We start from the raw sequence: 17,625 nt of genomic DNA, 5'->3' as shown, positions 1-17,625 counted from the left end.
AAGGTATAGCACAACTGCCAGCCAGGAAATCATAGCGCCTGTAATTCATCCCACGATTTTCTAGCAGGGAAAAGAAATGACATTCTAGGCATAATTACTACTCTCCTGATTTTGGTGAAGTCCTCCAATAACTGCTACTGTATTCTCCCCTTCCAATTGAAGTTGGGGTTTTTTTGTCATTGGGGAACAGGGTAGGAGCTGGGAGGATTGGGATGAAGCAGAAAAGTTGGACGCTGCTTGAGATACAACCTATCTGGTTTTAATTCCGCTCACAGTGATTTGAGCAGGGGTGGTCTCATAGTTGAGCGCTTCAGTTTAATATTCTCACCCCTTCTCGAAATATGACTGTTTCTTAACAATGTCTACGTACTGCATAAGGTAGGGTTCTTCCTTTTCCAAAGCTGTTTGAACACTGTGTTTACTAATAGGTAGCTTTTATTTTAAATAATCACTTCGAATCATTGATGCACATTTTGCATTTGGTGCCTCTGGAGAGAATTTTTAATTTATTTATTTTTTAAACCCCCCACTAAGTAAAAAAAACCCCATTTTAAGGCAATTTTTATCCCAGTTTTGATTGTTCCTATTATGAGAATAACTTCCATCACATTTATTTTGCCAGAGAGGGAGGTTATCAATGTTGGAAGTCATGTAATACCTAGCATGAAAGGGGCTTTGTTCATGCCATTGTTATCAACTGAGATGTTAAATCTTTGCAAGGCTAGGACACTTCTACCCTTGTGGGATTTTACCCGCCCCCAACAAATATAATCACAGTTAGGTTTATGTTCTTCCTACCTTATAAATATTACTTCCTATTTTGATAACTACTATATTTTTATGCATTCTCTTATGCCATTAGAGAGTAACATTTCACGGAATGAAAATTTTAGCTATTCTTAAGTCCTGCTGCAATGGTTATAATTCAGCGATTGCTGTATTAGCTACATGCTCATGTTATGAGCTGCACTGGTGATTTATACCCAAATAAGTCTTTCTTGATGGTCACAATCTCCCTGAAGTCACCATCAGTATTTGAGAATGGCTCCCCAGTTTGGGATATGAGTCATGGGATGGAGAAACCCCATTTGGGGATAAATTTCGAGATCCCACTGTCTGTAATTAAATACCGATTCCAAATTTCCCCTGAGGTTAGGCTGGTCTCAAACTACGGTCTCAGAGCAGTCACACCCACTGTCCTATCAAATCTCAGTTCACTTCTTTATAGATGGGCAAGAGTCCAACTAAGTGGCAACTGTCAAATAACATCTTGGTCCTTCCCCCTTTTCTTCAGGTCATTAACAAAACACCTGGAAGAAGACTGTCCCACTTCTTAATAAGAATTGGAGTCCTCCACCACAGCAGTTTTTTAAAGTGAAGAAAAGAGACATTTAGTGATGCAGTTGGGCTCTCCTGGGTAATGTATCGTTTGACTCGAAGTTGTAACTGAATTGTTACCCTTTTCATATGATGCAGCACACTGACAGTTTTAACTGTGCTGCACTGGTTAAAATGGATTTGACACAATATTTTCACCTGTACAATTGCTGTGTTATGCAAAAGAGTAGCTAACTAAATATACCGTATTTTTCGCACCATAGGACGCACTTTTTCCCTCCTAAAAAGCAAGGGAAAATGTGTGTGCGTCCTATGGAGCGAATGCAGGCTTTCGCTGAAGCCTGGAAAGGGTGCGCACCGACCCCTCTCGCTCTCCAGGCTTCAGGAAGCTATCCGCTAGCCGTGGGAGACCCAGCTCTCCCACGGCTAGCGGAGCGCTGCATTAATCCCGAAGCTTGGGGCGTGCGGAGCTCAGCGCGCCCCAAGCTTCTGGGTGCCGGCAAGGTCTCCGCTAGCCGTCTAGACCTTGCCGGCACCCAGAAGCTTGGGGCGCGCTGAGCTCCGCAGCCCCAAGCTTCGGGATTAGCGCTCCGCTAGCCGTGTCTAGGCTGTGGATAGCAGCCTGCTTCCCGGAGCGTCGGGCGCCCTGAAAGCAGAGCGCCCGGCGCTTCGGGAACGCATCCGCAGCCTAGGCAACCCTGCGGGAGGTCCCGCAGGGATGTCTAGGCTGCGGATAGCAGCCTGCTTCCCGGAGCGTCGGGCGCCCTGAAAGCAGAGCGCCCGGCGCTTCGGGAACGCATCCGCAGCCTAGGCAACCCTGCGGGAGGTCCCGCAGGGATGTCTAGGCTGCGGATAGCAGCCTGCTTCCCGGAGCGTCGGGCGCCCTGAAAGCAGAGCGCCCGGCGCTTCGGGAACGCATCCGCAGCCTAGGCAGCCCTGCGGGAGGTCCCGCAGGGATGTCTAGGCTGCGGATAGCAGCCTGCTTCCCGGAGCGTCGGGCGCCCTGAAGCAGAGCGCCCCTCGCGCCAGGCAGACATCCGCAGCGTGGGGAGCCCTGCAGGAGTTCCCCGCAAGGCTCCCCAAGCTGCGGATAGCAGCCTGCCGCCCGGCGGGCGGGGCGCCCTGAAGCAGAGCGCCCCGCGCGCCAGGCAGACATCAGCCAGCCCCACAAGCTCGGGGGACAGCAGGGAGGCGCAGCGCCACTATCCCGCTGTTCCTCGACCTGGTTCGGTTTCCCTGACCTGCTTTTGGGGGGGAAATAAAGGGAAAATTTTTTTCCTTTATTCCCCCCCCAAAAACTAGGTGCGCCCTATGGTCCGGTGCGTCCAATCGTGCGAAAAATACGGTATGTGCTAAAATGCTCAAAATACTGCAGTGAGAATAAACTGTACAAACGAGGTTAAAAGTACTAAAGGTAAAGGGACCCCTGACCATTAGTTCCAGTCGCGGACGACTCTGGGGTTGTGGCGCTCATCTCACTTTACTGGCCGAGGGAGCCGGCGTACAGCTTCCGGGTCATGTGGCCAGCATGACTAAGCCGCTTCTGGCGAACCAGAGCAGCGCATGGAAACGCTGTTTACCTTTCCGCCAGAGCGGTACCTATTTGTGCTTTCGAACTGGTAGGTTGGCACTTATGCCCTAAATTTATTTCAGTTGCAAAGCACTGCTTGGCAGGGACTGTGGTCCTGGAGGAGAAAAGTTAGGGCATGGAGAAAGGGTTAAAAATGCATGCCCAGGCGTCACTCCTCACAAATGCTGCTTTCAGCAGACTGCATTTTCTGCAGCCAAAGGGCTAGAACATGGTTTGGTTGTAAAAAAATGGAAATGTAAGATTTTCAGGGTTTTTTGTGTGTTTTTTTAAAAATGTATTTGTCACAGATTGTGGCCATGTAGATCTCTAGACCCTAGAGATTAAGGAGTGATGAGCACATGCATACACACACCAGTGTTCCAATTGTATTTGTTATAGTAACTTGCTGCAAAAAACATACCATCATTGTTTGTGTCCATCTGTCTGAATATTTTGTCTGTTCGTTTCTCTGGAGTTGATTCATCCTCTGGCATTTTCATTACTGAAGATACCATTTTGTAGATTGCCTACAGGAACAGCAAAATACAAGAAGTCAGTTTTGCATCCTTGAAGGAAGTAGTGGAAGCTTATTTTGCAAGTTATGGGAAATAAGTGATAAACAAAAAGCAGAACATGTTGGTCGTTGTTTATGCTGTTGCAAAAAAAATCAGGACACTCACTATGATATGTACATAATGTATTCTCCAGATACTGCATTTGCTTGTTTATATGCCAACTTACATTTTTAGGCATAACAAATACACAGCCCTTATGTTTTCCTAGAAAATGTCCATCATTTTGATAGATTGTGTGTGCGTTTTGTTTACTCATTGGGAGAAATGATGCGTGAATGCAGAGGGCTGCACATTTGGAACCGGGTCTAAGATTTGTGTCTGTAAAATATATAATAAGTACCTAAATATTTTCTGTTTGGTAGTCTGGTACAAGATGAGAAGAATTTAATCTGGAATGTGCTCCAGGCATGTGGCACACTGATCAGGATTATGCACACCTTTTTAAGTGTTAAAATATGTAGTATGTATGTTTGTTAACAAAAGATACCATATACACTTGAGTATAAGCCGAGGCACCTAATTTTAAAACAAAAAACTGGGAAAACTTATTGACTCGAGTATAAGCCGGTTCACCACACCACAAACCTCCTCTTCCGCTGCTAACAGGGGAAAGGCGGCGGCGGAGGAACACACAACCCAAAATGCCTCCTTTCGGGCCATTTGTCCCTCCGCCAACACCTCTGCCGCTCGCAAGAGCAGGCATAGGAGCTGCAATTGGGAGAGGCACAGTGCAGCGCAGCACCTCTCCCAACCACGGCTCCTGTGCCTGCCCTTGCGAGAGGCGGGTGACAGTGGCAGGACCAGCGGCAAGAAAGGGCTCCTTTTGGGCCGCATGTCCCGCTGCCTCACTCAAGTATAAGCAGAGGGGGGCTTTTTCAGCATTAAAAATGTGCTGAAAAAGTCGGCTTATACTTGAGTATATACGGTAAATGCTGTACTGGGTGAACTTCGTGTGCCCTTCCTGTATCGATTTACTTACCTGCACTATCTCAAGCATTTCTGCACGGCTGATGTAGCCATTGCCATCAAGGTCATACATGCTAAATGCCCATTTCAGCTTCTGCTCAAGTTTCCCCCGCGAAGTGACACTCAATGCGATTATAAATTCCCGAAAGTCAATCGTCCCATCGCCATTGGTATCAAAAGTGCGGAACACGTGCTCTGCAAATTTTGAGGCATCGCCATAGGGGAAGAAGTTAGCATATATCTTTTTGAACTCTTCAACAGTCAAATGGCCAGTTGGGCAATCTTTTAGGAAGCCTTTGTACCACTCTTGCAGTTCATGGTCTGTGAATTCTGTGTTCTCTCGGAGGTCCTGGAGCACTTCGGGTCTCAGTTTACTGTTCTGTTTCCCCATTTTGTTCTTGGTTAATGCCTAAGAGCTGCAACAACAACAAAAATCCGGTCATTCTTAAAGCCCCTGGTGACATACAAAACACTGTGTTTTAAACACAGATATTAAACATATGGGATGGCAGAAAAGGGTGATGCATATATACTGAATTTAAAAGAAAACGGATTGTTTCATGCAAAGAGAGGGCACGTTTGATTAAAAAAAAAATTCAGAAGAAACAGCCAACATCCTTTCCACTTTTGCCCAAGTTTACTTCTGCTGACTGTATCTCCTTCTATTCCACAGTGGCACAATGTGGATCACTATGCAATAGTTTCTTTCTCTTCCATTTTGATTGCGGGTGGCGCTGTGGTCTAAACCACAGAGCCTAGGACTTGCTGATCAGAAGGTCGGCGGTTCAAATCCCTGCAACGGGGTGACCTCCCGTTGCTTGGTCCCAGCTCCTGCCAACCTAGCAGTTCAAAAGCAAGTCAAAGTGCAAGTAGATAAATAGGTACGGCGTTTCCGTGTGCTGCTCTGGTTTGCCAGAAGCGGCTTAGTCATGCTGGCCACATGACCCGGAAGCTGTCTGCAGATGCTGGCTCCCTCATCCTCTAAAGTGAGATGAGCGCCGCAACCCCAGAGTTGTCCACGTCTGGACCTTTACTTGTACTGAACATAAAGAGTTCTGAGTCCACCCCTCCATTGTGAGTTGCTTCCATAAAAATAAAAGAATCCTCCTTTGATTTAGTGACGGCTTCTGCTAACCGAGAGGTGAGGTTCTTTTTTGCTACTTTCCACACTCCCACACTTTTCTGGAAAGTTTCCTAAACTCTCTGGAGCAGGTTTTTTTTTGGGGGGGGGGGCAGGTGGGCTATGAGTATTTCTCCAGCTGTTGTTGGACTACAACTCCCATTATACTTGACCACTGGTACTACTAGCTAGGGATGATGATAGTTTTAGTCCAACAACAGCTGGAGATCCAAGTTTGAGAAACACATGGCTAAATTAAGGAGGAGGAAATCAGCAAAAATCACCCTCCCACAACTTCCACTGGTGGAAGGCTTCAACTGGTCAAAAGTCTTTTCACAAACAGAAGAGCACAATTGGACATACAAACTTATTCTTTGTGTAACAAGTTACAAAAACCATTATAACAAACTATTCCTCAAGCATAGAATTTTGTTCTCCCAACACTTTGTGTACCCAATCATAATGATTACAGTCCTACTGCTACTACTTCATTTGCCACCTCCTAAGAAAATCTATTATTCTTATTACTTTTAACACTCTTAGGACAATATTTCTAGACATACTTACTGCGGGTTCATCAGATCTGTCCTGAAATCATTTCCCATGTTTGTCATGATTATATTCAAGCCCAATTTCATATCTACATGTACATCTTTATCAACTAAGGCGTATGAACAAAGTGGCAACATACAGTATTTTACAGGAATTTCTAATACCCAAAGGTATCAACCAATACTGTCAATGTGGTGCCCATTTTAGCATATAAGTTTCTTCCTCCCCTCATAAAAATATTGTATAATTTAGACATTGGACATTGGGCTTTCTTTTCTCTCAACCTTCTGTTCTAGCTAAACAAGCACACAGTTGGAAGGCCAAAGATTTTAGAAATGTTTTGAAAGTTGACTGAAGAATTCCAAAACAAATAAGCAGGATACAGGAAGAACAGAAGGAAATATGATAAATTCACTGGGAGGCCTGGGCTAACAGCCACCCCTATGTTTAATGGGATTACTCTAGAGGAGCACTTCTCTCACACTCACTATCACATTACACAGAAGTTCTCAAGGAAAATTCATTTGTGAGCATTCAGAGTGATTAACCTGATTTAACATGTATTTAAGAAGCCAGGATAATAAGCCCAGGACCTGATCTATCCATCCTGCTTCAATGTGACCACTAGCATTCTTTACAGTTTGAAAAGGAAACAGTAACTCTCTGTACTATCATTCATTGCAGGATGACAATGTCAATTTGCAAAGACCATGCATCAAAACCTCTCTGAAAGGGATCTGTGAGAAACCAAACTCTGCCTGCTTCCAGGTTTTTTTTGGGGGGGGGGTGTTCGTGGCAGTGGGCCAATCTGAAGAGTCATAACAACCGACTGAGAGTGCAAAATAAACTTTTAGTAGCTTGCTACACTGAACAAGCATTTTCCCTAAGGGTTAACATGATTCATACATATCTACATATCTACAAAAGGAAAAGGCCGCTCTCATTAAACAGGATAACAAATAGATAAAAACACCTCTTTCTCTCTTAGCTGTGAAAATTTGCTATGTTCCTCTCATTCCCAAATCCAGTCCATTCAGCAACATCAAGGGGATATGTGATTGGCAAAACCATTATACACAAATCATTTGTTTAAAAACCTCAATAAATATAGATTGGCATAGCACTGAGTGCAGTACTCTTGAGCTACATTTGGAGAGGGGGAAATAAAGAGAGCTTTAATGCACACACTGGAATCATTGGAAATAATGACAGAATGGAATGTATGGACTCTGGTCATGAGTTGTCAAAGCAGCTAAATACTTTAGGATGCTAAGAGCAACTGTTCTTCCCGATGTCACGAGAACCACAGTATTTACAGTGTATGCAAGCAGAGATTTGAAAAAAGACATTACATAAAGTTTGCATACACATTAGCAAGCAGCCACGGTAATATGCAAACTGAATGTTAGGGAACCATTACCTGCATGAAGAAATAATTAACAATAATAAGTCATTGCAATCTGAATGCAACCCTTTATTTCAAAAGGGATGTGTACAAATGGGCTAGTTTGTCTGTGAAGTAGAATGTTTTAATCATAAGATAATGGCAGCCAGTGCAGTCAGGCTGGGAATAGGTTCAAAGCGACCTGGCCACCAAATTCTGAACCAGCTGAAGTTTCTGAACCATCTTCAGAGGCAGCTCTATGTATAACGCATTGCAGTAATCTAACCTAGAGGTTACCAGAGCATAAACAACAGCAGTCCCTGTCCAGATAGGGGCACAGCTGGAACACTAGCCAAAGCTGATGGAAGGCACTTCGTGACACTGTGGCCACCTGAGCCTCAAGCAACAACAAAGGATACCTTTCTTCAGATATAAGAATTCATGTACACAAGTGAACACATGTACAATCATATTTGAAATATAAAGCCTCATGAGAAATAAGTCTTTAAACAAAAGCAAGCTGCGTGTAAATTCTTTTCCTGCAGTCAAAATTTTGATTTATACTCCATTCCATGGGGGGAGTGGGGAGTGTACGGAAAACACATTACACACCTTTAACCTGGATCTCTTTTTAAGGTTTATCATTATTTCAAAGAACTTTTCAGGGCAAGTAATTCAGCTATCAAGAAGGAATATGTATTGTGCCTGGTGCGACATTATGCTTGTAAAGCATCCAACTATTACATATACAGTGGTACCTCTGGATGTGAATGGGATCTGTTCCGGAGCCCCGTTCGCATCCCGAAGCAAACATAACACGCAACTGCACGTCTGTGCATGCGTGGGACGTCATTTTGAGCGTCTGCACATGCGGTGAACCCGAAAGTAACGCGCTACGTTACTTCCGGGTCGCCGCGGAGCACAACTCGAAAATATTCATCCCGAAGCTACTTCAACCTGAGGTATGACTGTACCTTCTCAGTAGTGGCACCTGCCCTGTGGAATGCCCTCCCACCAGATGTCAAAGAGAAGAACAACTACCAGACTTTTAGAAGACATCTGAAGGCAGCTCTGTTTAGGGAAGCTTTTAATCTTTGATGTATTACTGTATTTTAATATTCTGTTGGAAGCCACCCAGAGTGGCTGGGGGAACCCAGCCAGATGGGCGGGGTATAAATAAATATAATAATAATAATTAGAAACCCAAGAAAAGCCTTAAAAGCAGGAAAAGCAAGTTGGGAAGTGAGATCTCTCTTTTTTTAACAGTCCATGTCTTCTCCTGATGGAACAGAATCACTTCCCCTAACACTTATCTCCAGTATTGTGCTCTTTGTTAAAAGCACAGCCAAATCATAAAAAATAATCTAGATAACCACTCCATGGATATTGATATTGTTAGAACTGGGTTATCAATACAACACTAGCAACCCAAGTGCAAAAGAATGCAAACTCACTCTCACATACTACCACACCATTATTTACATACAGTTTAATGCAATTTAAAAGACTATTTTAGCACCTTTTCTAAAAACCATCCTACACAGCTTTTCATCATAAATACCACAGAAAACACAAGCTTAAATTACACTATTAAAAATACCACAATTCTGTACACAACAGAACACAATATGCAGCTTCAGCTTTAAAAAAAGCTCTTCCACAGAGCTTCCAGGAACTGATGATTTCTCCACAATTTCCCAAAAAATCTACTCTCCATTTAAACTTCAAAGCCCAAGCAGTCTACTGAAATATTTATTTGTAAACATTTATATGCCACTTTTTGTTGGGTTCAGAATCCAAGGACATTAGTAAAGAAACAGCAATTTGAATGCGATAAAAACATGCAGCACCAGATGGCGCCAGAGAGCAGAAAATGTTAAAACACAATTTTCCACAGAGAATTTTTTCTTTTGTTATAACAATCTAATTTCTGACTTATTTATAGCAGGTTTTTCCATTGTCTAGATCAGGCAACCTAAGGTCCATGGGCCGGATGCGGCCCAATCGCCTTCTCAATCCGGCCCACGGACGGTTCAGGAATCAGTGTGTTTTTACATAAGTAGAATGTGTCCTTTTATTTAAAAAGCATCTCTCGGTTATTTGTGGGGCCTGTCTGGTTTTTTACATGAGTAGAATGTGTGCTTTTATTTAAAATGCATCTCTGGGTTATTTGTGGGGCATAGGAATTCGTTCCTTTTTTCTTTTTCTTTCAAAATATAGTCTAGCCCACCACATGGTCTGAAGGACGATAGACCGGCCCACGGCTGAAAAAGGTTGCTGACCCCTGGTCTAGATCCACCCTAAGACAGTGTACAACAAAAATTAATAACACATAATTTATCCACAACAAATATGAGAAAAGGCAGCAATTAAAACTGTTATGTAAGCTAAACCTTAGACCAGAGGTGGCTAATCTGTGGCTCTTTAGGTTTTAATGGACTAGAACTCGCCTTATCCCCAACTACTGGCCATGCTAGCTAGGGATGATGGGAATCAGAATCCATCATCTGGAGGGCCACTGGGTTAGTCGCTTGTGTCTTAAACAACATAACTGGGTAAATAAAGTCTTTTAACCTGGCAGCCAAAGGATTGTTGTGTGGGTGCCCGGCTAGCAAAGCCAGAGTGTCATCACTGCAAAACAACAACAACCCTCTTTTGTGGATGGATAACATAGTCTGGATAGGGAAGGCAACCGGGTTTCCTGTAGAAGATCTTAAGACATGGCCAGGATGGTCTGGAAGAAGCACCCTTCTCATGTATTTGGTTCCCAGGCTGGCAAGCAGTCAGTCACTCTTCTGCTTGACTCTCAGGCATCTGAAGCTTGCACCTGTGTGCTCTTCTGCTGCCAACATTTGGAAGAAGCATTTTGGCAGTGCTACTGTGCTTCCACTGGGATTTGGGGTGGGCGGGGGGGGGGCAGAGAGAGAATGTTTTTAGATTACATACACATCACGTGAATTTGCTTGTACAGTTTGGGGCTCTCTACTATACAGAAACACATTCCTGGTTTTATTTCTGATTTCCTCACCACCTCCTGAGTTTCTCTTGACTAACGGAGGGATTGACAACAGACTATGGGCCTGACAATCTCACAAACACGGACAAAACAAGCAACCCAAGACAGAAGCGCATGTAGTTTCTCAGGCCAAGTTGCATATGAGCATCAAAAGTGGGGGGTGGGGCAGGACTGTTATCAATAAATGGTGACATAACCAGAGTTCTCAGAAATGACACACTCTGGTATGCTATTAATACTCCATTTGTTTTCTACCCAGCATTGGCGATACAAAATCTTTATCCTGCTCAGAAACAGAAAGAAGAAAAAGAAAAAGCAGCCAGCTGCTCATTAATAAAACACACCAGGTTTAAACAGAAACCTGTGTTTATATCATTAGCTACTTCTGCACTGAAGGAAACCATAAACATCCCAGCCTCCTAGCTTTATTTCTATTCACTGTTTGCTCTAATGGAGCCCTGCTTGCTTCCCAAATGTTGAAATGTTTAAACTAAGCTCCCAGCTGGTAGAGCCATAAGCCACGTAAAGAGCACAGAGGAACTCTCCAGCTAATTGCAGACATTGACATCTAGGCAAATACCTGGCTCTCTATCCTTATTTCAGAATGCTACATAAGATGTACTGCTTGCGCAAAAGGGTGGGGAGAGGAAAGAAAGAAGCCAAACCCTTTCCATTCTCGAGTATGCTAAAGGGCAGCTGTAATTACCAGCCTCACTATGGAAACAAGGACAAACTTTGCATGAATGGGACTATCAGAGAGGCTACTTTAAAAAGACAAATAATTGGCATCTTGTATTTCCACCACCATCACACCATTTACTTTCTGCCGTTTTTTTCTTTGTCCCTAATGCAGCATAAAACCCGGGTCAGCAAAGTCAACAGCAACGCCTCACAATGGCCTGCCAACAGGCTCTATTGCTACCAATGCCACTTACTTCCACACTAGGCTGGTCAGATTTGGCCCAGAGGCCGTCAGCTGCTCAGAGCAAAAATGCCCTATGTCAGAGGTGGGGAAGTTGGGGCTCCCCAGACATTGCTTGGCTACACTCCCATCATTTCTGAAGGGAAAGGTCTTTGTGGATGCGATTCAATGGGATATGGATGTGGTTGTAAGGGACATGGCAGAGGCAAAGAGTGTGGCCACATGAGGGGTCCAATGGAGGGCAAATTGGGGGTGAAACAATGGCAAAAGAGGCACTAGAACTCATGCTTGTTTTTCCACAAGTATGGTGGAACAAGCCATTTAAGACATGCCTCCAAACAAATCTTTAGATCCAAAGAGCAACACTCTGTGAAAGATGTCCACTGTGTGCATTAGCAACTTGTAAACCACACTGAAATTAATCCATCTATCTATGTATCTATCTATCTATATTACATGTCCAATGAAACTGAAATCATGGAACAGAAATGGGAAAGGAAGAAACTCACCCAGCTTAATGTTCTCTGTTTGAAGCAATGGAAAACTGAAATGGGCAGCTGTCTATGAGAAAGACTTTTTCCGCTGCAGGATATCCCCTTTATTTTGTTCCAATTTTGCCTCACATTGTTAAAACGCATTGGTCTTATATTATCTGCTTTTCCCACGCTCCCTTTCCCAACACAGGGGTTAGTCAAAATAACTTAGGATATTCCTCATAGATCATACATACAAACATTTTCCAAATTGGCTTTTGTAATCATTTTTAATCTCTTGCCGTGGTTGCACTGTGTGACACACTCATGCAATTCCAACACCTGCACTAAGTATGCACTGTGCATGTGTGATGTTGCACACCTAACATCCCCAACTGCTGTATTTTAGTTTGGAAATAAATCACATGTTCAAGAAGGCAACTTCTAACGCTTCATTTTCAAAAACCTCACTACCTGGCAAAAATAATGTCAGTCCTTACATGGAAGTGTGTCTCTGCTAGATCCTTTCGATCAATTCACGAAATAGGTAAGAGCCACTACCTGAATATCAAAGGGCTGCTCCCCATTTTAAATATTGACTCAGCTGCAGTCACAAGTTCAGACACAGTTTGTGTTAATGGAAAAAAGAAGAATTCTGCATAGCTTGTTAAGAACATCTTCTTGCAACCTTACCTGAGCAGTATGCTTCCAATGACCTTACAGAATATTTAAAGTGCTCCCTGTGTGCCTGATTGGTCACAGTAAGACTCTGTAATCTAAAGAAACAGGAATAACATCCAGTATACTTTTCATTGTTTAGATCAGGGGCCTAATGGCCATTTAGATATTGCTGGACTCCAGCTCCCATCATCCCTGTCTGTTTGCCACGCTGGCTGGGGCTGATGGGAACTGGAGCCCAACAACATCTGTTGCCACAGGTTCCCCATCCCTGGTGAGGAAAATGCCCAACAACTGAATTGTTTCAGTTGTTAACTTTGTACTCGCTGTTTTGTTTAAAAAGCCCTGGTTCTTTCAGTGTGACGGGCTTTAGTATAAGCCTTCTGTTGTATAATCAATTTATTAAGAGAAATTAACCCATAACTGTTATTTAAATTAATTTATTAAGGCAGATGTCATGCCCTTGAGCATAACTTGTGCTTCAGATAGTTCCTACGAAATTAAATGCCCCCAAATCTCATTAATTGTGACAAAGAAAAGAAGACTTGCTGCTGGCATCCAAGTTAACATTTCCTTCAATAGCTCTAAAAGGCTTTTATCAAATCACTTCCCAGAGTCTCATTCTCTGACTTTGCCATAGCAACCCTTGGAAGAACACACCTATCCCTGCCCTGAAGTACAATTTATACACGTGTTCAGTGAACATACATGAAGATTGCAAAATACTTCCATTTTTCATGTACTGCATTTACTTAAAAACAAGGTTAAGGTTTTCTGTTTTATTTTGTGAGCTACACAGTTACCAAAAGGAAAGAAATGCATGTTAGCTGGGGGAGCAGGCTTACCACTGAGTATATTTTGAGGACAGAATCAAATATGCCAAGGATTTGCCCCAAGCTTTTGCACTTTTTATTTAAACATTTTTACTGTAAAGTGTCATTCAGAAATATATAATTTTGTTTGAAAGATTTCAAGAAAGTGACAAGTTCACAATACGAATGGGCAGAAATATTTGATCCTCCTATCGCTTTTTTGTTTGCCTTTGATGTTATTGAAAAGAGCATGAAAAGGAGCATTAGCTAAAAGTAAATGCACAATAAAAGAAAGTGAATCAAAATCAAAGTTCTGTTGTTTGCTTCTCAGATATTTTCAATACAAGTTATCCATTAGATCATGGCAGTGTTCATATTCTTTCCATGCCAGATGTCCTTTAACTGTCAGAACCAAAGCCTCTTTAGGGCTTAGCATTCTTGTGTACAGGGTCAGTGGAAGAGCTCTGCTCACTGTGTATGTTGTATCTATGAGTTGCCAGCAACACACATCAAAATACACTGTGCATTAGTAAGAGATTTTTTGTGCTGTGCCACGCCATCTAGTACCATGGAGCATGAAGATATATAAAACGCATTAGTTCTCCTCCCTGCTTTGTTCTAAGAGGCACATTTCATATTTTATATTTAAAGACTTCCAAGTGTGTTCACTGTGATAAAATAACTACAACACATTCCTCCCCAGAACTACTTGCTACATGTGTACACAGTCTTATCATCAGCCGTCAGTTACCATTTTCCCCTTACATTTTAAAATTCCTCAGTCTTAAAAGAGAGTCTTCCTAGCTAAGGGAGCCAAGTTGCACGTTGTTACACTTTTAGGGTTGTTTACAGTCATTTGTTTCATTGCCTAAAGCAGGGGTAGTCAACCTTTTTATACCCACTGCCCACTAATGCATCTTTCTTGATGGTAAAATTTCCTTACTGCCCACCAGTGCTCGATGGAAGGAGGATTCAGCTTGTGCCGTAGAACCCCCTACCGCCCACCTAGAATCCTGAAACGCCCACTAGTGGGCGGCAGGAACCAGGTTGACAACCCCTGGCATAAAGTCACACAGGTGAATTCACCTGGATCACATCAGAGCATGGCTACGTTTGCACTATACCCTATGTATAACAACTAATAAAAACTTTGCAAAATCTTCCATTAGGATTGGAAATGGGCTGGAAGCCAGTGAAGGTGGCAAAGCACGGGCGTGATGTGCTTATATCACCCAGTCCCAGTTAACAGTCTTGCCACTATATCCCAAACTGAAGTTTCTAGATCGTTTTCAAAAACAGCTCCATCTACAACACATTGCATAATGTGACAACATCTTGAGAAGGATTTAGGAAAAACATGACAAACCAAGTAGCAACCTCCAATGAGCTTTCCCCATGTCAAATTAGTATCACCTTCTCTACCAACTTCAGGCACAGAATAACTGTACTGTGTAGACCGGGGGGCAGAATATCTAGTTCATGGGCCAAACTTGCCCTGCTCAGGGTAACAATTGGCCCTTGAGGTCATTTCCCCAAAACCACAGCACTCAAAAGGGGCTGTTTGCAAAAGGACGTTGCAACTGCCTTGCCCTGTGCTTCGAAGTCCCAACAAACAGGGCTTCAATGTGCAGCATCATCCAATGTCATCATGACATCACATGAGAGTTGGATGGCCCTGCTCACTTGTCAAACTTGGTCCGCCAGAGGTTGGGCCAGGGGTTGAGCCTTCTGGCCAAAAAAGGTTCCCAAGAAATGTTCAAAATGACTAGTGGTGTGTCTGACTGTATCTCAACTCTTTAAGTTGCTAGTTATAAATAGAGAAATTAAATCCAGAGAAAATGGGGAAAATTGATGGCCCGAAGGTGGTTAGAATCAAAAGCAGATTAATCACACTTCATTCCTCAGGCTAGTTCAACACACAGGTCTAGAAGAGGGCAGAACTTGGTCTAACTTATAACTTACACCATTTTGAAAATGGCAGACTCTGCTGTCCATATTATCCAAATATGTAAAAGGCAAATTCAGTAGAAAATAATGAGGACAATCAAGTGAATACTTGAGACGTTTTATGATAATGCACATGCAGATGTTTTCAGAGGAGTTCATGCATATATGTGTTCACATGCAGCCAGATATTCAACAGGTCTTTATACTAATTTTTAGCAGTGCAAGTAGAATGAAAAAGTGAATTGGACATTTTAGATCAAATGCTAAGAGATCTTGTCTTGTGTATAAGACCTGACATTCTAGTTAACAAGACTCCTATAAGTCAAGTTGCAGTGAGTCCATTTGCAATGGGGGGAAAGTCCTCTTTTGTTATTATTTCCTTTTAAAATGAAAATACCAGCAAATCATAGCACCCATTGCCTTCTCAAGGAGATTAAGTAATGAGATATATTCTTGCTACATTTTGCTGACAAAAATACTAATTTGTAGCTATCCCTATGGTTCCCAAAAACATTCCACAAGAAGCTCCGAAAAGGCAGCCTAAATACCAGCCTGAAATCATTACTGGTTATCACAATATATGAGTTCAATGGCCTGGTGGTTGATGTTGATGATTGTTGTTATTATTATTATAGAAAACATGCAAAGAAAACAAAGAACCAGAAATAGAGACTCTGCGGAAGCTGAATATTTCCCTTCAAGAATGGCAGCACTCCAATGCACACAAAGTAATGTAGGGAAATTCCAAACGAGTGGCAGCTCCTTAATTTCAAAAGGGAAGAAAGAAGCAAGAGAAATCGGGGTGGAAATTACACAGTTGTTCAAAATAGCTAAGCCCAATGCTCCAATAGGCATTATAAAACATTTTGCTTTAGACAAGAGAAGACATAAATCTTAGGACAAACTATGTACCCATTGGAGCTTCTGTAGAGACTGGGATTGGAAAAGTTCCAAGCAGGGCTGGAGGAGGCAGGGAAAGGGGGAGGGAATCAATGGAATTTGGGCAGAAAAACCTGCTGGAAGGAAATGGTTCATACTTCCCTTGTTACTTGAATGGAATAAAGAATTTTAAATAAGTCTCAATCTTCAGAGCTTTATGCCGCCATGTCCTTCTATTGCTTTGCCTTGAAAGATATGTGATATACAGGTACTTTCTGACGAGTTGCGGGGAGAAGAAGCTTCTCACAATTTCTACTTTATGCAGGGAAAACAGTAATACATCACACATAATCAAGGGCTTTTGAGCTCTTCTATCTTTCCTTTTCCTGCACTCTATTCACAATTAACAGAGCAAACACACACAACGCCCAGAGTTTCTCACTGAGAACGAAGTCATGATTTTATTATGCCAGAAGCATACAAAGGAATTTGAAGAAACAAATATAATCCACAACAGGCATAGGCAAACTTGGCCCTCCAGATGTTTTGGGACTACAAGTCCCATCATCCCTGACCACTGATCCTGTTAGCTAGGGATGATGGGAGTTGTAGTCCCAAAACATCTGGAGGGCCGAGTTTGCCTATGCCTGATCTACAAGGTCATGGATGGTGAATGATACCCATTACACCAGACCACCCTCCGACTATATATAACGTCTGGTGACTTCTGTTTCAGTGTACATTAGTACCTTGGGTTACAGACCCTTCAGGTTACAGACTCCGCTAACCCAGAAATAGTACCTTGGGTTAAGAACTTTGCTTCAGGATGAGAACAGAAATCGCGCAGCGGCAGCGGGAGGCCCCATTAGCTAAAGTGATACCTCAGGTTAAGAACAGTTTCAGGTTAAGAACGGTCCGCCAGAACGAATTAAGTTCTTAACCTGAGATACCACTGTATCTGAAGAAGTGTCCATGCACACGAAAGCTTATACCCAGAACTAACGTAGCTGGTCTCTAAGGTGCTACTGGACAATTTTTTAATTTATTTTGACCCATTACACCTGTAAGTAATACTATAAGATGAAAAGAGCCAGTTAAAAACACATCTTTGGTTTTGTTTCATTGTAAATATCTACATTATGTACCCTCCTTCCTCACTAATTGTAACAAACATAAGCCATGCGGTTTCATCTTGAGTTACTCATATGCATCCAAGAACAAACGAATGTGCATCTCTTTACCTCCCTTTAGGCTGTTTTGCCTAAATGTAGGTTATCTGGAATAGGCCAGGCACACATTTGTTGCAAAATATGTCATCCTTCAATATTAGTATTGTTTTTCTCCAATATTTTAAGTATTTTTTCCAACACATGCATAAAACTACCATCCCTTG

The 17,625-nt window shown here is 42.6% G+C and overlaps 1 protein-coding gene and 1 long non-coding RNA gene across 3 annotated transcripts in view; one reads left to right on the top strand and one right to left on the bottom strand.

Moving 5' to 3' along the window:
• Positions 1-17,625, bottom strand: part of HPCAL1 (hippocalcin like 1) — an 83,274-nt gene that overhangs the window by 3,692 nt on the left and 61,957 nt on the right. Inside the window, exons 2-3 of one of the 2 annotated variants that reach the window (XM_053380982.1) lie at positions 4,463-4,865; positions 3,330-3,435 (exon numbers count right to left, since the gene is read on the bottom strand). In XM_053380982.1, the coding sequence (XP_053236957.1) occupies positions 3,330-3,435; positions 4,463-4,840 (484 nt within the window). In that variant the 5' untranslated portion in view covers positions 4,841-4,865. Of the gene's footprint in view, positions 1-3,329; positions 3,436-4,462; positions 5,054-17,625 lie in introns of those variants that run through there. The other variant, XM_053380983.1, reaches the window with a different exon arrangement.
• LOC128410169 (uncharacterized) lies at positions 1,295-8,020 on the top strand. The gene is made up of 2 exons (XR_008329405.1): positions 1,295-1,417; positions 6,806-8,020. It is a non-coding gene; the product is annotated as an uncharacterized LOC128410169 (long non-coding RNA).

The sequence above is a fragment of the Podarcis raffonei genome, chromosome 3 (genome assembly GCF_027172205.1).
Source record: "Podarcis raffonei isolate rPodRaf1 chromosome 3, rPodRaf1.pri, whole genome shotgun sequence".
NCBI lineage: Eukaryota > Metazoa > Chordata > Lepidosauria > Squamata > Lacertidae > Podarcis > Podarcis raffonei.
This window is presented reverse-complemented; position numbering and strand designations above follow the sequence as displayed.